General features: G+C 34.1%; 1 protein-coding gene across 1 annotated transcript; it reads left to right on the forward strand.

The window, feature by feature from the left end:
* Positions 1–2,104: 2,104 nt before the first annotated feature.
* On the forward strand, positions 2,105–20,061 carry LOC135129096 (phenoloxidase-activating factor 2-like). Its single transcript, XM_064056177.1, has 2 exons — positions 2,105–2,158; positions 19,140–20,061. The coding sequence occupies exon 2, from the start codon at positions 19,186–19,188 to the stop codon at positions 20,059–20,061; it is 876 nt and encodes a 291-aa protein (XP_063912247.1). The 5' UTR covers positions 2,105–2,158; positions 19,140–19,185.
* Positions 20,062–25,237: the final 5,176 nt, after the last annotated feature.

The following is a 25,237-nucleotide window of genomic DNA, read 5'->3' on the forward strand; positions in this document are numbered from 1 at the left end:
TTTTTCATACTCTATGGGTCATGAAATGTCGAGAAAACATCAAAGTAGGCAGTTTCCCCGCGATAACTATTATATAAAATTGGTATCAAATAACTATAATGCCAACATCAGATTAAATATTATTAGGACTCTACACATAACAAATTTTTTAATTTCATAACTTAAAAATCTGCGTATTATTTATAATTCGATAAAATTAAGACCCACCACTGACCCGGAAATGACCGGCATTCAGGCAAGACTTCTATCATTACGGGTACTAAGACCAAGTAATGATATGAATTGATTAGATTAACAGAACAACTTTCGAGATTCTAGAATTACAGCATACAAATTAGTCTGCTATTATTCTCTAATCTCACCCCATCCCCAAAAGTCCAGCGTAACTACCGACCATTTATCCGCGCATCACATGAAAAGTGGCCTACACTAATCTGACCTACTGGTGCTAATCTAATCTGACTGACATGATCAGACTGTTCAAGAAACTTACGAACAATATGACATGTTCCTAACAAAACAGCTTTTTGAATTTTGACAATTATTGAATCATTCAAATGCAAAGACTTTAAATTCTCAACTAAGCTATTTGGAACTACACCTACATTAGAGATAACTAGGGGTAGAATTGAAATTTTTTTAAGATTCAACATGGATTTCATTTCTATCGATAATTGTAGATATTTTGAAATCTTGGTGTCGTATGTTTGAATAATGTTGTTTGTGTTAGGAATAGCAATGTCAATAAGAATGGCTTCGTTCGTGTGTTTTTTGATAAGTATGATGTCTGGTCTGTTAGCTGTAATGTTTAAGTCTGTAAGTATTGTGCGATCCCAGTATAATTTGTATTTGTTATTTTCAAGGAATGGAGACGGAATATAAGTGTAATAGGGTGTCGTATCTTCGATTAAGTTCATAAGTGTTGCTAATTCTTTGTGAATGATTTTGGCTGCGTTGTCGTGTCTAGCTTTGTAATCAGTTTGTGCTAGGATGCTGCAAGAAGAGATTATGTGCTGGATCGTTTCAGGTTTTGCTTTGATATTATTATTATTATTATTATTAATATTAATATTGCAAGTGTTATTAAATCCTGCATAGTATTTATATATAAACCCATTTCAATTATTTAGGCTGAGAATAATACATAACATTTTAACATTTAAGTACTTTCTTTCCAGCACATAAACTAAAAAAAATTGAAGCAGCCCTCGAGCAGCGTTTTGTTCTATTTGTTTCCAATTCATTAAAAGAATCTCGCTTCAATACAATCTTCCCCTAAATGCAAAAAGCGGAAATGAAAATAATATTTACCGAACAGTGGGCACGTTTCTTATTAGAAAAGCAACAAAAAGTATAAGAGAACGGTTGATTTGAAAATTCCTTAAATTTTATTTTGAGCTTTCCGGCTGGAGTTTGGCGCCAAGAGTGGAAACTAATGACACAGAAAATGGAATCACTTTCGAATCCATTTGTTTCAGGGCGGATATGGTGGGCCAATTGCAGGTCTTGCTGCAAATTAAACTCTACCGGGTAATGATGTCACGTGTTCAAAATGATGCCTGCAACCTCCATCAAATCGTACTTTTTATAGCACTTTTCGAACAAAACTCCCTTAATGTAAATTCGAGAAGGGTAAGTTCTCAGTTCACTGATTTCTTTTTCAATAATTAATTTTAGATTTTACGAAGTATACCTACCGTATGCAGATACCAGTATGGCCACAGTTGTCAAGTCAAGCTTTAAGAAACTGTTTTTAATGCTTCTATTCATAAAACGCCGTTAAATAGAAAGTTTGGCCATTTGAAGAAGATTATCTGTATTTCTAGAGTAAGTAGGTCCTTCAGACACAATACTTACAATAATCCCTTTTAATTACCATTCAGTCTACTGGGACCCAATAACTTATTCTCTCGTTTGTGACTTTTCTTTTACCTGCATTCGTTGTCGCTTGGTAGTCAAGCATCAGCACCACGAGCGAACAAAATGTAGTCGTTGCATTTCTTTTTTTTTTTTGCTAGTATTGTGTTATTCTGTTTTAAGTTTTGTATTTCGACCAAGATGATGTAGTTAGTGACGAGCTACACTGGGAGTGTGTACCTCTACATCAATGTGCGGATAATGATGAAGCTGCCAATGGTCAGGGAGCATTGGATATCCGGTAAGTAAAAGAGATAAATTGTGCTGCAAAACAGACAGATAGGTGACAAATAACGTTTGTCGTAAAACCGCATGCACATAGCGGTTAGAATTCGGGAGACACAAAATAAATTATGGCCTGCATAGCTGTGAAACCGTCAATTTAATTTTCTTAGCATATCGATTAGCTGCGGACGAGGTTTTAGTTTCCGTTCAGTTGCATAAAATTTCGGTAGAAATGAAGTAATGAATATTCATATAACAGTTAGTGTAAATTTGCTATAACACAACGCTTAAAAATGTGTAAAAGGTGAAAAATACTGTCGTGGCAAATTCAAAAGTGCATACAAAAATATAATTAATCACAAAATTTGTAATTTACATAACCTTCATAATGATCAAAGTCCTTGGTAATAGTTATTTTTATCTACAACATGAATACAACCATAGTTACATTGCTAAAATCAGTATTTAAGACAAAACTTGAAAGTTGAAATAGATTATAAAATATGAACCGATAAATACCAGAAAAAAAATTAAAATTCAAGAAACAATCGATTTAAATGAAAATGTAACAACCTAAAAATCGCATAACATGACTGGATGCGGAATGATACGAGATTTCCCAATTCGCCCGCTGACTCTTGAGTTTTTTTGAGCGATTTTTACTTCCCGAGCGTAAGCAAAGGAAGTATTGTAATCGAGTCCGTCGGCTGACTCTCTACTTTTACGTTTTCTCGATCTTTCATGACCCCTAGAAGACGAAGAAATAGGTCTCCCATTTCCGTCTGTCTGTCCGTCTGTCCGTCTGTCCGTCTGTCCGTCTGTCCGTCTGTCCGTCCGTCTGTCCGTCTGTCCGTCTGTCCGTCCGTCTGTCCGTCTGTCCGTCTGTTGTCCCGGATTTTTATTAGACAGATAATCTCCGAAAGTACTCGACCGATTGTTGTGAAATTTTGTACTTATATTAAGAATATCATGTAGATGGTAAAGCGCTAACCAAAATTTGTCTAATCATCCCCACCACTAATGCGATGACGTCACTTCAAAATTGTACATAGTAAATGGGTTTTCAATTGTATAAAATAACATAGTCCTACACATGTAGTTTACAACTCTGAATCGACTTTTCACCCGAAACGTCCAGATTTTTGAAAAAAAAATCAAAATTATAAAACAACATTTTGAAATTTAATTTTTAATCTGCTAACCAGAATGCTTTGAAATGTTGCAGATGTTTTAAGGCTATAAAGAGCATCATAAATCTTTAGTCAAAAAATATTTGCTTATCCCCTCCAAAAACTTGATGACGTCAGCTCAAAAGTTTGTGGAATAAATCATATCTAAAATGTACAAAATATGATGAGTCTGTACTTGTGATCTATCACTCCATTCATATTTTTTGGATTTGCATATACAGGGTGACTCAAAAAAATTAATGAATGCGTAAATATATTTTATTGATTTAATCAGGAACTACAAAACCGAATACTCTGAAATCTTGCAGATGTTTTAAGATCATAAAGAGCATAATAAATGTTTAGTCAAAATATATTTGCTTATCCCCTCCAAAAAATTGATGACGTCAGCTCGAAAGTTTGCCGAATAAATCCTATCTAAACTGTAAAAATATGATGAGTCTGTACTTGTAATTTACCACTCCATTCATATTTTTTGGATTTGCATATACAGGGTGACTCAAAAAAATTAATGAATGCGTAAATATATTTTATTGATTTAATCAGGAACTACAAAACGGAATGCTCTGACATCTTGCAGATGTTTTAAGGTTATAAAGAGCATAATAAATGTTTAGTCAAAATATATTTGCTTATCCCCTCCAAAAACTTGATGACGTCAGCTCGAAAATTTGCCGAATAAATCATATCTAAAATGTACAAAATATGATCAGTCTGTACTTGTGATCTATCACTCCATTCATATTTTTTGGATTTGCATATACAGGGTGATTCAAGAAAATAAATGAAAGCGTAAATTTATTTTACTGATTTACTCAGGAACTACAAAACCGAATGCTTCGAAATCTTGAAGATATTTTAAAATTATCATAAGCATGGTAAATTTTTGATCAAAACGCATTTGGTCGTCCCCCCTAAAAAATTTATGATGTCACCACAAAATTTTGCTGAAAAAATCCTATCTAAAATGTACAAAATATGATCAGTCTGTACTTGTGATCTATCACTCCATTCATATTTTTTGGATTTGCATATACAGGGTGATTCAAGAAAATAAATGAAAGCGTAAATTTATTTTACTGATTTACTCAGGAACTACAAAACCGAATGCTTCGAAATCTTGAAGATATTTTAAAATTATCATAAGCATGGTAAATTTTTGATCAAAACGCATTTGGTCGTCCCCCCTAAAAAATTTATGATGTCACCACAAAATTTTGCTGAAAAAATCCTATCTAAAATGTACAAAATATGGTGAGTCTCTTCTTGTGATTTATCATTCCATTCAAATTTTTTCGATTTGCATATACAGGGTGACTCAAAAAAATTAATGAATGCGTAAATTTATTTTATTGATTTAATCAGGAACTACAAAACCGAATGCTTTGAAATCTTGCAGATGTTTTAAGGTTATAAAGAGCATAATAAATTTTTAGTCAAAATATATTTGGTTATCTTCTACAAAAAACTGATGACGTCAGCTCAAAAGTTTGCCGAATAAATCGTATCTAAAATGTACAAAATATGATGAGTCTGTACTTGTGATTTATCATTCCAATCATATTTTTGGATTTGCATATGCAGGGTGACTCAAAAAAATTAATGAAGGCGTGAATTTATTTTATCGATTTAATCAGGAATTAGAAAACCGAATGCTTTGAAATCTTGGGAATATTTTGAAGTTATTATAAGCATGGTAAACTTTTGTTCAAAATGTATTTGTTCATCCCTCCTAAAAAAAATGATGACGTCACCCTTAAATTTTGCTGAATAAATCCTATCTAAAATGCAAAAAATATGATGAGTTTGTACTTGTGATTTATCATTCCATTCATATTTTTTAGATTTTCTTAAGAGGTGGTTCAAAAAAAATTAATGAAGTCAATTTATTTTATTGATTAAATTAAAGGCAACACTTATTATTAGTATTACACCCCAACCAACCCAATTTGGTAGACACAAAATTTGTTAAAGGAAAAACTCGGTTGAAACATAAGGGTAGCACGCTTATTTACATCGACTTTAACATTACAGACCTGCATTTGTTTTATGCGCTCACTTGGTTCCGCGAATGTGAAATAGACATGTTTATAATCAACCAATTCTGAATTTCACCGTCAAGAATTAAAATAAAACCCAATGTTTTATATAATAAGCGGAAGTCGAAGCAATAAAACCGATGGTCGTTTTGTTTACAGTTTCTCTGTTTGGCTCTCACGTATGCTGTTACGCTTGTCATCTTAAATTAAGAATGTTTATACATAAACGATTTTCAGTTGCCGTATACGTGAATAAATTGTTTCGTTATTTTATTGATTAAAAAAAATCAATATTCAAAACGACCCAATTCATTTTCCCGAAAATTTGGGAATACAATAATTTTATTCTTAGTATTACACTACATCTATCCCAACTGATATCCGTGTCCTTGCAAAAATGTTGATGACGTCATCGCAATTTTAAATTCCCACTACAAAAATGTAATGAGAAAAAAACACAATAGCCATGCAGTCGTCAAGTTTCCGACAGCGAGGGAAGTACTGTCTAAACTCTTTAGACCAATTTTTATTTATTACAATTTCGCTGTAAATCGATGTTGTGTTGAATACTCATATTTTTAAAATTTCATTTTTTTGCATGTCTTATCATATTATATTTTAAAATCTACTTTAAATTTTACCACAGTTTTGTAACCTTAGTACCCGTAAACAGTACTGTTTGCTGTGACTGCATTCATGTCTTTAATTTAAAGAAGATCTATCTTTGTTATCTGTACGACACATGTTCCAAAATTGTCCCTAAAATTTTTTTTTATTATTGAGGATTTTGAAACGAACCTGTGACAAACTAAATAAATAAACTAAAATTATTTTTGAAAAATGAAGATAATAATCATTAACAATTCTACCGATTAAGTTTATTTAAAATCAAATCGTGTCTCAAACAATGCATGTCATAGAACTCAACAATAAAAATAATAATAATATCTCACTTAATGTACTGTATCCGAGACATCGCCCAAAAATTTTTACCTCAAAGACAAAAATCATTGTTAAATAATGTTCTTCATTATAAAAGTTATTTTAGATCAACTCTACAACTTTCCCGCAAATCAAGTTTTCAATGATAGAAAGAAACGTCGTATTTCAATACATCTTTTGTGCAGCTAACAAAAACATATTTTTTGGAAGAAATTTAAAGACATACTGGACAGCAGAAGTTACATTGTTTTGAGTAGTTTTTGAAATATGACATGATAAAGAACAGAAAAACGCAATTTTAAAATTCTAAAAAAATCAAGTAAGAGTTTTAATATGAATAAATACAAAATGACAAAAAAATTACGATAAATTATGTAGGATTCAGAATTCCGTAGAATCTTGATAACTAACAACACTACCCCGGACTCTCGCATATACATATTTAAAATTCATTGCCTACGCTGCCAACACAAAGTGGAACGGACAATAGATTAACTTGAAAATGCAAATTTGGTCTGTATTTACAATGTAACTATTTGTCTATACTGTTTTGTCTTTAACTCAATTTTTTTGTCCTACAAGGAAACGTCACTTTCATTTCCTGATGATGACGTCATTACCATGTTAGCAAAAACACTTCAATCAATTTGAATAGGTGCCTTGTAATACTAATAATAACAGTACTGCATACTCAAATTTTCGGAAAAATGAGCCGTTCTTGATTTGATAAATAAAATAGATTTCCTCATTCATTAATTTTTTTAGTCAGCCTGTGTAAGTAATTCTATAAAATAGGACTCCACTGACAAGCCGTAAGTATTGACTCATAATATTTTGCATATTTTAAATAGGAGCTATTCGGTAAAATTTTAACATGGCATCATCAATTTTTTTAGAGGTATAAACGGATAAATTTTGATTAACGATTTACCATACCCTTAAAATAATAGTAAGACTTCAAAGCATTCGGTTTTGCATTTCTTTTTACCTTAGTAACAGCAAACATTTTGTAAATTTGATAGGATATTAATATTAAATTTAACATTAGTTTAGAGATTATAAAATATTAACGCGTTTAATTAGTGCTAGACCATTTATTATAGCACGCTCAAAAATTGGTGTAAGATTATTTAGACCCAACATTCCCCGCCCGTAAGTACAATCAGAGAATCGCAATTTCTTAAAGAAATTATAAGTATGTAGGCGTATGTATATAAAATTTGATTTTGTGAACTTTATGTTTTATGATAGCTCCTACAAGTTAAAATAAAAGTATGTGTGAACTGTTAAACTAAAGCTAAAGAACCATAATTATGTGTATATCTCTAAGGAGTTGTTCATAAATAACAAACTTTTATAATAAAGTCAATATTTTCGGAAAAATATACATGTCAATTTGAATAGATGCAGTGTAATATGAATAACATTCATTTTACCAATTTTCACTTCCCGAGCGTTCGGCAAGAAAATATTATAATAGGTTCCATCACTCGAATAGATCTTTTTCTGTTTTTTCAATATTTCATGATTCCTAGAGTATGAAAAAATAGGTCTCCTATTTCCATCTGTTTATTGTCTGTGTGTTTGTCTCGATATTTTATTAGGTAGATAATATTGGAAACTATTGTATTGATTTTTGTGAATTTTTACTTCCCGAGCGTAAGCTGTACTGTAATCAAATGTATCGTGCGACTGGCTACTTTCACATTTTTTCGACGTCTGTCTGTCTGTCTGTCTATTCGTCCGGTTTCTGTGTGAATTTGTGTTAGACAGATAATATCCGAAACTGCCGGATCGATTGTTGTTAAATTTATTTACATTCATAATACCCATATATAATAGATGGTAAATGCTCTCTCCACCAACAATGTGATGACCTTACCTCAAAATCGTAAATAATAATTGCGTTTTGAATTGTATAAAATTACATATTCCTACAAATGTAGTTTATGAACACGTCTTGATTTTTTACCCGAGATATCCAGATTTAAAAAAAAAATCAAAATTCAAAAACATGTTACAATTTAATTTTGAAACTTCTTTGAAATCCTGAGATCCTGCAGACGTATCGTAAGTAAGTATGGTAAATTTTCAAATAAAACATATTTGTTTGTTAATAATCTGCACAGATATGTACAGGTGTTTATTTAAATAAATAAAGCGAATAAATGTTTTCCAGCTATTTATTACTTATATTGTAATGGATTCCATCGGTTTCAGTACTTTTATGTTTCCTCGCCTTTCATAATCGCTAGAGTATTAAGGAGACTCGCTAGACGATGTATAACACTTTTTTGTTTTTTTCTATGAAAAAATGGTATATGTATATAATATATACATCGAATTGCAGCTTGTTTCATATTCTAGACCGCACACCGCACAATCAACTAAAAAAATATGGCTAAGAAATATCGTAAAAAAAGCACCATTGGATCTTTTCTTTTCCATAATCATCATAGAATCGCTTAAAAATTCTCACATTGACAAAGCATTACTTTTTACAGACCGCAGAGTCATTAAATATTTGTTAGTGGTACCTACAATTTATTTAAATAATAATGTATTTATTAAAATCAAAATATACGACAAGTCAATGCAAAATACGTCGAATAATTTTAACAGGAATATCAGAGGAAAATTAATGACATATTGCTTAACAAAAAGTACTAATTATTGAAAAAAAAGTGGGTATCAATTTCATTTATCACATCCCAAAAAATTAATGACGTCAGCTCAAAATTTTGCCGAATAAATCCTGTCTGAAGTATGCAAAATATTGCGACCGTCCGGAATCTCGCCGATAACGTAAGGGGTGGCGGCGTACTTGGGTGCCAAGCTTTGGGTCGACTAGTATCGCCGATATCAGAAACACGTCTGGTCGACCAAGCTTATGCGGTTACCTTCACGCCGCCGGGGGTGGCGCCTTCGGTCAGGAGCGGCGGTCGCTCGGGCGCCAGCTCCCTCTCCGGGGGAGGGAGCGCCGGGGTGCTCTAAAGCCGGAGACACGGAATTCAGGTGGTGAGCCGCCGCGAAAACTCGAGAATAGTAAATAAAACGGCAAGGATATTTTATAACAAAAATAGAGTTTATTCCCTGCCACCAGCTACACGGTCTAAAATAATAAATCTTACGGCTAATATTAAACTAAACAATTACAAAACGGTTTTACAAAAAAAAAGAATTCAACGTCCGGCACGGTCGTTCCTCCTGGGCGGCGACTTCCCTCAGGACGGGCTCCTCTTGGCTCTGGGGGCGGCGACCTTGAGATCTGGAAATCGCGCGAAGACGGCACGGCGACCCGGGAGGGGAGCGCGGTGACGGTAACGACGCGTGCACGACGGTTTCGACTCTCGCGGTACGCGTCACGGTTTCCGGCCCGCGAAAACTCGCTTCGTTACAATATTATAATTATATACATGTGGTTTATCAACGCACTCATAGTTTTTAGAATTAGTTATACAAGGTGACTCATAAAAATTGGTAAATGAGCCAATTTATTTTATTTCCATCTAAATTAGGAATGGCTCACTCCATTTACCCGAAAATTTTCGAGTACAATAGGGTCGTTATTAATATTACACTGCATCTATCCAAATTCATAGACATACGTATCCTTACAAGAATCGTAATAATGACGTCATCACAAAATTTTGTTAAGAAAAAACTCATTGAAACATAGGCAGAGGACGCTTCTTTACATTTACTTTAACATATCTTTATTTTATCAGAGTTCTCACAAAAATAAAATCTGCAGAATCAAATTTTATAGTTTTTCGGAAAAGCTGGATTTGTTATATTAAATTGTAGAGGGGAGAGAAGTTCCGTCGAAATAACCTTCGACTAATTTTTACTTCCCGAGCGTAAGCGAAGGAAGTATTTAATCGAGTCCGTCAGCCGGTTTTCAAAACTTTTCATAACTCCTAGAGTACGAAGAAATAGGTCTCCAATTTCCGTCTGTCTGTCCGTCTGTCTGCCGTTCGGATTTTTATTAGACAGATACTCTTCGAAAGTACTGGGCTGATTGTTGTCAAATTTTGTATTTGTATTAGGAAAATCATGTAGATGGTAAAACGCTAATCAAAATTTGTCTAATTTTCCCTACCAACAATGTGATGAAATCACTTCAAAATTATACAGGGTCATTATAAAATATTGTAGTCGAAGAAGGCCATGATTTTGGTGACATTTTGTGCCGCCTTTTTCAGTTTTGTGGAAAGGATTTACACTAATATTGGAATTTTTATTTTTAGCGCCACATTATAAGGGATTCACGTTCGGTAGATGTAACTAGATTTGGTAACTTTTTTTTTTAAGCTGTGTAACTGCGGACATAATTGTTCTAGTGTATAATGTATTACTGGAATGTCAGAAAGTAGGTATCAAAAATGTGACATGCAAGTAAGTAAAGGTCAAATATCGAAAAAATGATGGTTTTGTGGTAATCTGGTGAATCTATTTTTGAACCAAGGAGAAAATCGCATCCCTCTAAAAGCCCAAAGAGCAACCCGCATGTAAAATTTTGAAACTTTTCCCTTCACTAGTTTTTTTAGGAGGACAAGCTTTGATGTCATCATCATGGATCCACAATTTCACCATGGATCCGTTCTGGTATATCCATGTCTCATCCAAGAAAATGAAAAGTAAATCTTCACCACAATCACGCAATTGGAGATAGGTACCGCCTTAGAAATTTGATTCTGGCAGCTATAACGTGTTTAAAATGTGAAAAACTTCGCCTTCGGAAACCTAAATTTATACGTGCATTACGTACAATTATTTTCAAAGCCGAGTGTTTTACCTCTTACAAAACAATAACGATTATATGTATAAAACTTAATAACCAATTGTAGAACGGAACCAACAAAGCATGTAGGTATATAAATCTGCGCAGTCGTCTTTCTGATCCTGATTATAATATTAACGGCACAAGCGCCGCTGTATCTGTATTATTTTAAAATTCGAAAAACACTCGACAACACTAGCGAACTTTACGGAGAATATTTCTGCCACCAGTTTAACTGTTTCCGTTTTACCCAATTTTTTTAAAACCACGAAATATTTCTTGTTTCTTTTCCTTTAAAATGAGCTTTCTCGTGATTACTTTTATGGAAATTGTTTCCATGCTGTATTTAAGGATTTTCTTGAAACGAAGCGTGTTGAAATTAGAAAAACTTCGTTTTTTTCCACACAATTCAGATTTGACATTTGAATTAGAAAATTAGACAGTTGATGCCAATCTTAAATTTCTAGTGATCTTAAGATTGCAACTTAACCACAGAAAAGTTTCTGTCAGTTACTTCTACCGAACGTGAATGCTTATTAGTTGACATTAGCGGCTGCACTGTTTCAACGCTTCATCAAATTCTGTCAGATGTCAATAACACAGGCCTACAAAAAACAAAAAAAAATTTGGTGCAGCATTTTTTGTATTTGTCATCCGTAAGATAGGTACAGTACAGTATACTGACATTTGTCATTTCAACCCATCAGCTCTAGTGTACCTACCATCCTCATTTTCATTTTTTTCCCGGTTTTGTTCGAAAGAGTCAATCTTACAACAGCACAGATAAAATTTATCTACTTATTTCATTATGGCTAGTAAGTTTAGACGTTGTATTAACAACCCTGATATGTTTTGTTACGTTTGTGGTGAATACATATTCAATAATCAGCGAAAATCGATTACAGACTCTGTGATCCGCTTGTATTTTGCTTAATACGGTATCCAAATAAGGAACCAAGATAAACCGTGGGTGTCTCATAGTGCATGTAAAATGTGCATTGAACATTTGCGACAATGGGTGAAAGGAACATGTAAGTGTCTGAAGTTTGGAGGACCTATGATTTGGCAAGAACAAAAAAATCATCATGACGACTGTTACTTTTGTATCACCAATATAGTGGACATCAACAAAAACAATCGACGCAAATGGAAATATCCCAATATATCTTTCGCCAAAAAGACCTATTTAACCCATTCAGAAAATGATAATAATAATAATAATTTATTTGCTTTAGATACTTAACCGAATTACAGGAAATTAAAAGAACAAGTGTTTACAATATGAAAACGAACAAGGAGAACCAACGAAACTATTAACTATTAAACAACTAATCTTTGACTTTATTAACGATCTAAAACTTTACTGAAAAGCTAGCTTGTACATATTGTTTTTGTTTATACAAAAATCCTTTCAATAAAGTATTGTGGATGTTTTAAACGAAATGAAAATTTTCGAAAATTATTTTTTTTTTTGGTTCATTTGAAGTCCGAATTCAAAAATATTCGGTCTCAAATTCGAATGTTTCAAAAATTATAAAATCCGTTTCGATAATGTTCAAAATTGATAAAAAATTTCATATTGGAAAATCGTCATTTTGAAAAAATCAAAAAATCTACAAAAAATTCTGGGATCTAGATCTGGGTGTGCTTATTTCAGAAATATAGCGTGTTCAAAGTTCCAGGGCAACATTTTACAAATATCCGGTTTGATTGTCCGACAAAATCACTTAAAAGACAATTTCTCCAAGTATAAATTGAAAGTAATCCGATAGTTCTGTAAAAATGCATTATTTTTTCTATCTCGTAAACAAGAGCTGATACAGAAAAATGCTTAGCAATTTTGATATCAGTTGATAAGACATATTTAAAATCAGGTCTAAAATTCTAGGCACCAAAATGTGTGTAGGCCAGTGTAATTTTTTCGTTTGTACTGGTACGTTTTCCCTCACTTTGTGCGTTAATTGACTTGTCTTGTTTTCATTTTTGCTGTCTTCCCCTTTGTTAGAACTTTAATAAGTGTCTCAAAAAACAGTTTTTATCAAAACTACAGATCATTGTGGAATAATCTCAGGTAATGAACAGAGAGGAATAACTATGGTCAGTGTTACAAATGATTTTTTTAGTCCTTTGGCGCAATCATCATGCCTATTACCGTAATGGGGTGTTAAATGAGGATGGGGATGGAGTGTACTCTGTGGAGGCGTCTAAAAACGAGTATCTAGTGAAATGTTCTGTTGTCATTGATGAAGAATCTTTGAAGACGCTATATGGCGAATTATGGCCAGATTTAACGACACTGGTAGCATTTCTAAGTGAAAACTGACGGGGAGACCTCAAGTTAGTGAAGACGTTGTTGAAGATTTAAGGATGAGAATGAAACAAAGTCCGAATAAAGCTTTGTCAAAAATCTTTACTGTCCGGAGTACCATACAGCCCATGTCAGAAAATCGTAAAAGAGAAGTTACATATGCATCCATACAAGATTTTGTTGGTTCAGGAGCTGCAACCAGCTGATTTTCCTTGCCGCGTTGGGTAGTGTAGTTGGTTTCAAGCTGATATGGACGATAACGGGATTCTCGATTTGTCGTTCTTTTCTGATGAAGACTGGTTTCATCTGTTAGGCTATTATGTCAACTGACATAACTTCAGAATTTGGTGTATAGAAAATACTCACGCTTTTGAAGAAACACCATCACACGCAATGAAGGTTGGTGTGTGGTTAGCTGTTTCCAGACGACGATTCATAGGCCTGATACTTTTTCAAGTAAATGAATGTGATCAATAAACAAAATTAGATGTAGAAAGTGTATGTAGGTACTGCAATAAAGTTTTTTATTTTCAGTAACTTTCATTTTTCTTTCGGTGTTAGTTGCATTCTCTTAATTTAAAACTTACTTCAACTTACTGTTTAGTAATAATTGTAATTTTACTATTAGGAAAGTTAAAAATCTTTATTAAACATTCTGTTGTTTCAAGAGATCTCATAATCAGCTACAGAACTCTTAACACTATGCTCCTGAAATTTTATTGGTTTTTTCATCTTTTTTCTTATAGAAATTTTGAAAAATCTTGATATTAGGATGGCCATGTGGGCGTGTTTTGGGTAGAACCTCTTTGACATTCCTGTTATGCAGATCTGGCATGTTTCAGATATCTAGAAACTGCAAAGCTGAAGGTAATGTTTGGACATAGCAGTTTTCACCTATTGTAGGGATGAAGATCATGGATTTCAGTTGTGTTTTTTCAAGAGAAAAGCACCGGTCACAAACCATGTCTGCACCAATATTTTGACGATTCCTTACAATTTACAAACAGAACTTTCGCGGGATCACAACTTTGGCAAAATTATTTACTGCAAAAACTCATTAGGTACTCATAGTGTTCGTTAACTGTGATAAGACTTGCTCTGCCATTGTCCATTACGTGATTTTTCACAATTTTTACCTTCTGGGTACCTATAAAAATGTAATTTTTTAAATAATTACCGTGTTCATTGGTTTCGACAAACTTAACCTCACTTTTTGGATTTCATTATTTGAAAAATTATTGCTTCTTTGCAAAACAGACCAGATGATTTATTCTGTTCAACTCCAATCGACTTTCCAAGGTGTAATTCATGACAAAGCCCTTAAACGTTTTTCTGACAATTTACAATTTTTGAAACTGAAATGTATTGCAGTGGCGTTCACAAATGCTCGATAACAATGCAACCCTTAATGCTCTGGCCTGGCGTCTTTTCGTGTCTATTTAAAATGAAATTAAACCGCGAACCGGGCATTTCAATTTTTGACACATCTGACAGATTTGTTTGGACGTTCGTGACATTTCAAAACAGTTCAAATCATTTTGGTGATTAGCGGCACGAGAAAATTTTCATTTGTTTTTCATAGGTGAGTTGACTACAATATTTTATAATGACCCTGTACATATTAAATGGGTTTTATATTGTATAAAATAATATAGGACTATATATGTAGTTAATTACTCCGTGTTGAGTTTTTACCCGACAAGTCCAGATTTTTGGGGGGAAAAAAATAATAATTATAAAACAATTGAAATCTTGCAGATGTTTTAAAGCTATGATAACTGATGACAAATTTTTAATCAAAATATATTTACTTAGCCCCTCCAAAAAATTGATGACGTCAGCTCAAAATTTTGCCAACTAAATCCTATCTAAAATGTACAAAATATGATTAGTCTATACTTGTAATTTATCATTGCATTCATATTTTTTAGATTTACTTATACTGTAACCTCATTTGACATACACCTGTTAAAATTTTTATGACTTAAGCGGCTGAAGCCAAAGCACCCTTATAAGTCAAACTGGCTATTGTAAACTTTGTGGACCCGAACCGCAAGATTATTACTGTCCATTGTTGGCATAATGTAGCTGTGAACTAAGTTAAGTAATACAATAGCCAGTTTGACTTACAAGTGTGATTTGGCTTAAGCCGCTTAAGTCATAAAAGTTTTAACATGTGTATGTTAAATGAAGATGTCTACACGATAAGAATTTGTAGGTAATCGCTTCTTTGTATAGTCTCAGACAAAAGTATTATTTACACCTGATCGCGTCAACCACAGGCATCAACTAATAAGAAAGAGATAAAATTATCTGTACGACTTGATGTCAAAAGAGATGAACTAGCCGGGGGCTAGCGGTTTGGAGCGGCAGTCAGATCAACGTTTTAGCTAATGCAGTACAGAATAACGATGCGGCAAGGTTACGGTCTCATTATTAAGATGCTTTGAAGTGGTGCGAATTATGATTGTAAGGGCGCAAATATAAATTTTTTCGACAATTTAACTTGATATATGAAGAAAGTAAATGAAATAAAACAAAATATTCTCGAAAATAACAAACGTCTACAAAAATACAAATTCTTTCATGAAAAAAAATTAGAGGAACAGCCCATTAGTGTATATTACATACAAATAAATGTATGAATTTACAATCAGATTAAGGAAAATTTGATTCTATAAAATATAGCAGGACAATGAGTGCAATTACCTCCCCTGACACACGACCGAGGTACTTTATTTTGACCAATTTCAAAATTTTGAAATCGCATTTTATTTTGTAAATACACTATACGTGTGGACGAACAACCAAATGTCACTTTAGCCATGCTATGTGAAAAGTTTGTTTAGAACGAATTTTCTGGGAGATAGGTAAAATCGCACAAAAATTGCCTCCCCTTAAACGAAATCCTGTATCTGCGCTTGTCTTGAAGACATTTTTGTATTTTGTGTCACATGAAATGTATTGTACGGCTAATATGATTGAAATTGCCCTAGCCTTATTTACTAAAGTAATTATTTTATTACTCAAAACCTTAAATATATATCTATTGCTATCAAAGTTACAAAAGCAAAGTCATCAAGAAGAAAACAAAGTTTTTCCTGATTTTTCAATATAGAAAATCAGAAAATAATGATTAAAATAAAGACTCGAAAAAAATAATTTTTTGTCGAACGGTATCACAGATCAAGATTCAAGACGACTCACTCCATTTTCCCGAAAATTTGGGAATATAATACTTTTATTATTTTTGATTAAATCAAGAATGGTTTATTCCATTTTCCCAAAAAGTGCATCTACCCAAACTGATATAAATATTCTTGCAAAAATGTTGAATGAGGTCATCACAAAATTTTGTAACAGAAAAACTCACGTGAAGCAAACGCGTAACACGCTTCTTTACCTTTACTTGAAGACTACATACATATGTTTACTTTAACTTATATGGTTGTCATAAATAAAATAAAATTCGCAAATTTAATTTTTCGAAACAGCTGGATTTGTTATACAGTACTTCATAGCCGAGTTCCCCCTTCTGTCGAAATAATCGTCGACCAACTTTTTTATATTATTTACGCGAACATGCATGGCCTATTTTTACGATTATAATAAGTTACAGCTTTTTACATTTTTATTTTATTTCCATAGTACAAGAAAACAAGTTTTTATAAATACAGGGTTAGTCACGAGAGAATTACTTCTGAAAATTATTTTTACGCAACCCAAAATACGAATACCATGTACCATTTGATACTAACTGAATTTAAAATGAAATGCTTAATCCATGAATGCTTTGAGTTTGGCAATCTCATTTTGACAATTGTGGAAAAGGAGGTTACGCGAGTGTCCATGGTGGTACCGCAGCCAGTCAGAAATCTCCTCCGGCGCCGCTAATAAATTTGTCAGTGTGCCTCTTGATCTTTTGCAACCGATTAATCACGAGAAAATTATTGCTAAAAATTCCTTTTACGGCATTTTATTCAAAGGTTACAACACAAACTCAAACAAGTAAGTAAATAATTTAACTACTAATCTGTTGAAAATGTTGGGCATTTTGGGGGGATGCTACGGTTTTTTTGTAAATGGATGGCCGAAGAAATCCAGAGGTTGTAGATTTGCACTTCGAAGAGGCTCTAGGTGACGCAGAGATGGCGAATTAACACATGCACATTAGCGGCGAATAACATTGGTAGAGCACTTACGGCTTCAGTATAGCCCAGATTGATCTGACTGTATGTCGTCGATCCAATGGGGCTCTAAAGGCGAGTCAACGATGAAAAAAAAATGTTAAAAATTAATTAACGTCAAAGTGACACTGCCAAAGTCAAAGCAATCATGGATTAGGCATTTCATTTTAAATTTAGATAATATCAAGTGGTACAGGGTATTAGTATTTTGGGTTGCGTAAAAATAATTTTCAGAAGTAATTCTCTCGTGACTAACCCTGTATTTTTTATAATTTTCTAAATAATACGAGTATTATTATGACAAATTGGCTTACGCTGTTCCTGTTGTTTCAAAAATTAACCACGTTGTAAGCTAATTTGGTATTATAATAATTGCAATTCATATTTTGCAAAGTAATCTTCTTCTTTGATATCATATTCGAAAAGTTGGAGATTTGGACAGACAATCACAGTTTTCTTAAATAAAACGATTTTTGCACTTGGGAAAGCAATATCTCAGTTTTAAAGAGTTTGAAGCTAACACATTAACTTTTTAAGATTTGTTAATTAAATTAAACTGTTAAAACAGCACGACGTCATTTTTGCTCTAAACACTGAAATAATAGCACAAGCAACGATTGTACTCTCTCCATAGGGATACTACTGTGGAACTGTGGAAGGTTATTTCGACAATACTTCCCTCACGCCTGATATAAATAAAACACATCCAGCTTTTTCAAAAAATTATAATATTTGATTTTGCGAATTTCATTTTTTTTATGAGGACTCCTTTGAGTTAAAATAGAGATGTGTGTGTAATGTTAAAGTAAATATAAAGAAGCGTGCTACGCTTATGTTTCAAATGAATTTTCCTTGACAAAATTTTGTGATGACGGCATCAACATTTTTGCAAGAACACTTAAATCAATTTGGATATATACAGTGTAATACTAATAATAACGGTATTGTATTCCCAAATTTTTAGGAAAATGGAATAAACCGTTCTTGATTTAATCAATAAAATAAATTCTAAAAAATATGAACGGAATGATAAATCACGAACTCATCATAGTTTGCATATTTTAGATAGGATTTATTGGGAAAAAGTTTGAGATGAAATATGAAACAAATATATTTTTGCGGAATCAAAATTAAATTTAATTACACGATTTTGATTTTTTCCAAAATCTGGATGTTTCGGCTAAAAACTCAACACGGATTCATAATTTATACGTCTATGACAATGCTATTTTATACAAATTAAAAACCATTTACTATGTACTCTCCCTGGATAGTTCTAATTTAACAACCTGTGCACTTCGTAATGAGCTGGAGCTTCGCCCTGGAGATATCATGTATCTCGACGAACCCCTTCAATTTATGTTTAAAATTTTTACTTTGACTAGATTCTGCAATTCACTATCATTACAAGTGTTGCAGTGATGTTTAATTTACGGCGACGTAGCAGAAGGCAAATTCTACATAAATTCTTTCTTGTTATTTTTATCACATACATTTTTATTATTATACACATTGCATTATTTTATAGTAATGGTTCTTTTATTTCAGATTTGAAAACGATCCCTGTCCCAATCACTTTGACTTATGCTGCGACATGCCCCTGAAGACCTCCTTTTCTACACCATCTCTCAAAAAATGCGGCATCCCCAGCTCTAATTCCGACAAGATCAACATTCGCATCACTTCCAACTCGGAGAAAACCTCCATCGGCGAGCTTTCCTGGACGGTATTACTACTTGATTCTTCCTCCCTCTTCTCATCCAAAGAACGAAACTCATTTATATGCGGCGGATCCCTAATCCATCCGCAGGTGGTTATAACAGCAGGTCATTGTGTCGCTACTAGTAAGAGCGAATCGGTAAAAGTGCGAGCAGGAGAATGGAATATCAAGAACAAGGACGAGCCCCTCCCACACCAGGATGTAACCGTGAAAGAAATCCTTTTGCATCCCCAATACAAACCTGGAACACTGTGGAACGACATCGCCTTACTTATCCTAAATCAACCGTCCTCTCTAACAGAGAACGTCGGCTTCATTTGTCTGCCCGCGGGAAAATTTAAAGTTGACGAACGGAATTGCCTGGCAAGTGGGTGGGGGAGGAGAGAAATGGAAAGGCAGAGGTTATCGGCGGTGTTGAGGAAGGTAACTGTGCCACTAGTGAGGAAGAGGACATTTCAACGGGCTTTAAGACAGACGAAGCTGGGGAAGAAATTCAGGCTGCATAAGAGTTTCATATGCGCGGGAGGAGAACGGAATAGGGATACATGTAAGGGGGAGGGAGGTTATCCGCTGATTTGTCCAGTTCTGGGTGAGGAGGACAGGTATATGCAAGTAGGAATCGTGTCATGGGGGATGGGCTGTAGGGGGAATAACAAACCGGGAGTTTATACAAGTGTAGCATTATATGTTTGGTGGATCGAAGAAAAGATGAAGAAGAATAATTTCAATATTAGTTATTACAAAATGTAAAATTAGGTATGACGTTTTGGTTGTCACAAAAAATTTGTGATTAAACGGAAATATAGATATTGAATTATCAAGAGCATTATTTATTTTCTTTATGTCATCCTTTATTATTATTTTTCAATAACAACCTTTATTTAATACGCGTTACAATGTAAATAACGGTCTAGGGCGTTATTTTTGAAATTAATAGGTCCTAGGGCGTTATTTTTCAATATTCAGAAATTATAGTAAGAGTAATGATAAAAATGGAACAATAACGTACTTTATATAAATTTATTCTTTTTGCTTTATTTCAAAAGTACAATTAGTAAAGTGACCTGAAAAATTAATACCTTTGGAATCTGTAACACTTGAAAATTGACTTGACTTTTTGATGTCAACTGACTTGTTTACGCCAGAAACTAAACGAGCATTTTTCCGTTTGGAACATTCGCTATCATCCACGTATACTTCTGGCACTGTGGCGAAGCTGGTATATTGACGAGTATGTGCTCACCCATATCACGAGCATCGCTGCGCTTCATTTTTACAAGCTCATCCCTTCTACACGTTCCAAACACACCCATCACCAAAGCGACTTTAATCATCAGAAAAGATTCATCTGAAGCGTTTTTAAGAAACGTTAAGACCTGTTCCCGTGTTAGTACCTTTGATTTTTTTGGTTGGTAGCCTTTTGAGCGTTGCTTTAAATAGGCCTCCAATTGGGAAAATTTTTTAGCACTATTCACCACTTTTTTAACCATTAATTCTTTCCTTAACATAGGAAATTTAGTCCACAACGAATTCGGAAAAAAATCCGCAGTTAGCTCTTGAAAATAAGCAAGCAGAACGGTTTCATTTACGGTTTTCAGTGAATTGTCGTTTGTCCATTGAATGAAGCGGGAATATTCTTTTTCGTAAACAGATTTCGATTTCACTGGAATTCTTCCTTCCACAGCTTTTGCAGCACTTGCCAAAACACGTTCCGGCAAGTTTTCGTCGTACATTTTGTAATATTGCACCTGTCACACAATTTTTCATTTAGTAAACAACGCCGTTGCTAGTGACCAAGGTAGGTCGATTTTTCCGTTAAATTACGGGAATAAGCTTTTTTTTGGAATTTTGTATTTATTTATAAACTTTTGCTGGTAAGGATGACATAAAATGTTGAAGGCACCACGGGGGTTATGAACATAACACCCTCGGCCGACGTACTTTCCCTCGGGCGGGACGCCCTCGGGAGTACACTGTCGACCTCGTACGTTATTTATTTCATAACCCCCTAAATACCTTAATAACTATAAATAAATATACCATGTACAAAATTATTCACGTGAAGTTTCACGCCTAAAAAATTCAAAACGCAATGCAATTACCTTACCTACATAGCAGTCTTTGATCCTCACTATCATAATTTTTTAAAGTACATATATCCGCTGATTTGTCCAGTTCTGGGTGAAGAGGACAGGTATATGCAAGTAGAAATCGCGTCATGGGGGATCGGCTGTGGGGGGAACAACAAACCGGGAGTTTATATGAATATAGCATTATATGTTTGGTGGATCGAAGAAAAGATGAAAAAGAATAATTTCAGTATTAGTTATTACAAAATGTAAAATTAGGTATGACGTTTTGGCCCCCAGTTGAAATAAGGTGTGTTTTACGGCGAGTAGCGGGGACGCTTTGATCTGGTCCACAAGGTCGTAGCCAGTGCGTCGCTAGGAGTGTTTACAGCTAGTAAAAAAACGACTTCTGTATTACTTTATTACTTCAAATAATAATACTCGATGCCCTTTTTAATTTTTCAACCACAGGACCACAGATTTGTGATCTTGAAATGTTATATTAAGTTGATATAATCCAAAAGAAAAATATATTTGTATATCAAGATTATCATTCACATTACTTGAAGAAAATATCACAGACCAGTCAAATGAAGCGAGATAATCATTAATTATACTGTATGGAGCCTTTCTGATTTTTTTTTATATTCAGCAAAAAATTTTAGTTGAACCTCTAGCGGAGGGTGGAATACATCGATCTTACGAACATTACTAAAGTCACTTTTAGCAACGACAGCATATTAGTGCCTGATGCCAACTAAAAGGCAGAGTTGAGGTTTTAAATGAACAGGACATAATGCAGGATAAGGGTCCCGCTAAGTCTATAGTACACCGTTTGAGTACAAGCGCCGAGATGTCATCAGGACCTGGACAGCAATTTTCAGACAGTTTTTCCAATTCTCCTAAGACAACATCCTCAGAAAAGTTAATATCAGAAAGTAATTGTGCCACAGATCTTTGATAAGAAGGTAAGGCTACCGACGGGTTCGGAAGTGAAAACACTTTCAAAGAAATCTGCCAAAAAGTTTGCGGTTTCTGTTTCACTTGTGGCAAGTTTGTTATATTTGTCTGCTATAATCGGAACCGGGACTTTGGTTGACAATTTACTTCGGACATGCTTGTAGACTGCTTTTGGTCCACTATTTACTAATTTTGATTGACAATTCTTTTTGGCCTTTTTGAGGTAAGTATGTTCGAGAAATTCCGATTGAGTGCCGGTGTCCTTGTATCTAGCCCATAGTTTTTTTTTCATTCTGGCACGTCTGATAAATGGCTGCTTAATCCATGGCTTCTTACGATTAAATCTGATTTTAGTTTTGATAGTATTTTTGGTCACAGCATCAGATATGGTGGTAGTAAAAATGTCCCCAGCATCACCACAACTGCCAGTTTCATAAAGAAAGTCCCAATTTTTACTAGCCAAGTCGAATTTCATATTATCGAAATTTATTTTAGAAAATTCTTTAATGTAGTATTTTTCAACTGGGGGTATGAAGTATTGAATAGAGGCTTCAATAACACAATGGCCGGAGATACCAATTGGCGGATTTTACTTGATTTTACTTAGAAAATTTTGATTATTCGTTAAAATCAGGTCTAATAAAGAAGGAGTTTGACTAATACGAAAACAGGTAGGGAATGTTATGAGTTGCGCTAAGTTGGTTGTAAGCAACATATCCTTAAATAGTCCCTCAGAACCATCATTATCTGATGTAAGAATATTTGGCCACGAAATTTTGGGAAAATTGAAATCTCCAAAAATTAATAAGTTTGAGTGAAGACTGGAGAGTGACTTAATTTCGTCAAAAAGCAATTGATCATCTATAATACTGCTACTAAGGGGCCTGTATATACACACTAATGATAAGTTTATGTGTCTAGTTGTACAGTTAACGCCAACCACCTCTATGTTACCAAAGTTTTTGCTAGAACTTTTTATTGAAAAATCTGTGAAAAGAGCCCTGTTTAAAAATATACCTACTCCTCCCCCACGAGTCGGGCGATATGATCGGTTTGACACAGATTGAAATCATTAAGCCCAATTACAGAGCCGTGGATTATGGGATCTAATCATGTTTCAGTTAATAACACGACTGCTGGATTTTTGTCTTGGACATATAAAATGAACGAGTCTAATTTAGCTAATAATGATGCGATCTTAGTATACATTATTGAGAGTTCAGTTATTTTGCTTAAGGGAACTCCAATTGCACTTGCCCGAGGTTTTCTTGGCAATTGCTATGCTGAGAATATATCAGATTTAAGTTTGTCTGAGGCAGCTTTATATACCGGACAGCATGTTTAACATCAGTTTGAGTATTGTTTTGTTCACCTATATAATGTTGGTTATCTTTAATACCTTGGCATATGCAGTTTACACATTTATAATTTTCTGCTATACAGGTTGCAATATTGTGCTTTCCGCTGCATTTTGGACAACTTATTTTTACCTTACACAACTGAGAGGAGTGACCAAAACGGTTGCAGGTAAAGCAACGAATAACTTCTAAACCATCAAATGCAACGCAATAATCTCAATAATCGTAGCCCACAAATATACCACCCGTTATCATTAATTTATCGTAGAAATTTTTATCAAATTGTAAAGGGCCTGATGGACTTTTTTTCTTTTTTAGTGGCCCAAAATTTTAGGATTCTGCATTCCGATTAAGAACTGAAGATAGAACTGTTCGTTGTTTTTACCAAATCTGCTAGTTCATCCCATTCATTTTCATCATAAGACTGCGAGAAGCCAACAATGCGAAGTCGTGGGGATATCCCGTTTAGATTCGCGTATTACGTATGCATTTCCTAGTTTTTCGTCTACCAATTTCTTGAAACGGTTGGTTTTGCTCAACTGATATACTTCCCACGATCATGCCACCTTTTTTTTACTCTTTAGTTTTTCAAACTGCAGATTGGTATCTAGGGGACTGATATGAGATGTGAGATCTAATTTTGTCTGTACGGAATTTTTGGCTTCGATTAATATCACGGGTGTAGTTTTATTTTTCAATATATCTGAGAAGGTTTAGGATCAGGAAGAGTATTTTTAATCTGATTTTCAGCACTTGTTACTAGTTCAGTTTTTAGGTCCAAAATCACGTTTTTTATGTTGCTAACCATCTCATAAAATTTTTTAGCTAGGAAATCGTTCAAAGATTCTGGATCTAGGCACACGCATTTATTGGCATATTCAGTGCATTTCCAGGTGAGACCTGGAATGGTGCTCACCTGGTTATGTAAATCGTCCAAAATATTAACACATTTATTAAAATGAAAATGCTTGCCGCACGTACCAGGACAAGTTAAATAGGGAGAACCCGCACGGTTCTTAACCGACCCAAGACATTTAGCACAAACGGGTAGCATGATAAGTTTTGCAAATTACGACCGTAAAAGAAATAGATAAGATATCACAAGCTGTGATAAAATTTCGTCGATCGAGGGACAGAAAACGGCCTAAGAACGAGGCTGGCCGCTGGCCTTATGACCACCAAAAAATGCTACGATAATTTAAAGCGAGCACGTGGAGAAACAAAATGAAAAGATCTCACCAAATCGACAGCCAAATTTCGTTAGAACTGTTGTGCAAGACCGACGTCACCTCACTCACAAATACACCACTTTTCGAAAATTTCTCACTGATAAGACCAGAGAAAACAGTAAAAACCCACAGCACGATGCGAACAGCGTGACTTATTATGGAGAATGTTAATTTATTTTACTTCCTCTTGTCTTGTTAAAGCTCGTTTACTGTCGTCTGAACTAACTCGGTAAATTAGCCTTTACACGCACCCTGCCTGTAAAGCGTTACCGTGGCAGCTTTACAGGCACCGTGCCTGTAAAACGTGGTC

This window comes from Zophobas morio, unplaced genomic scaffold (genome assembly GCF_036711695.1).
Source record: "Zophobas morio isolate AGI-343-1 ecotype UQ-CSIRO unplaced genomic scaffold, CSIRO_AGI_Zmor_V1 ptg000014l, whole genome shotgun sequence".
NCBI classification, from domain to species: Eukaryota; Metazoa; Arthropoda; class Insecta; order Coleoptera; family Tenebrionidae; genus Zophobas; species Zophobas morio.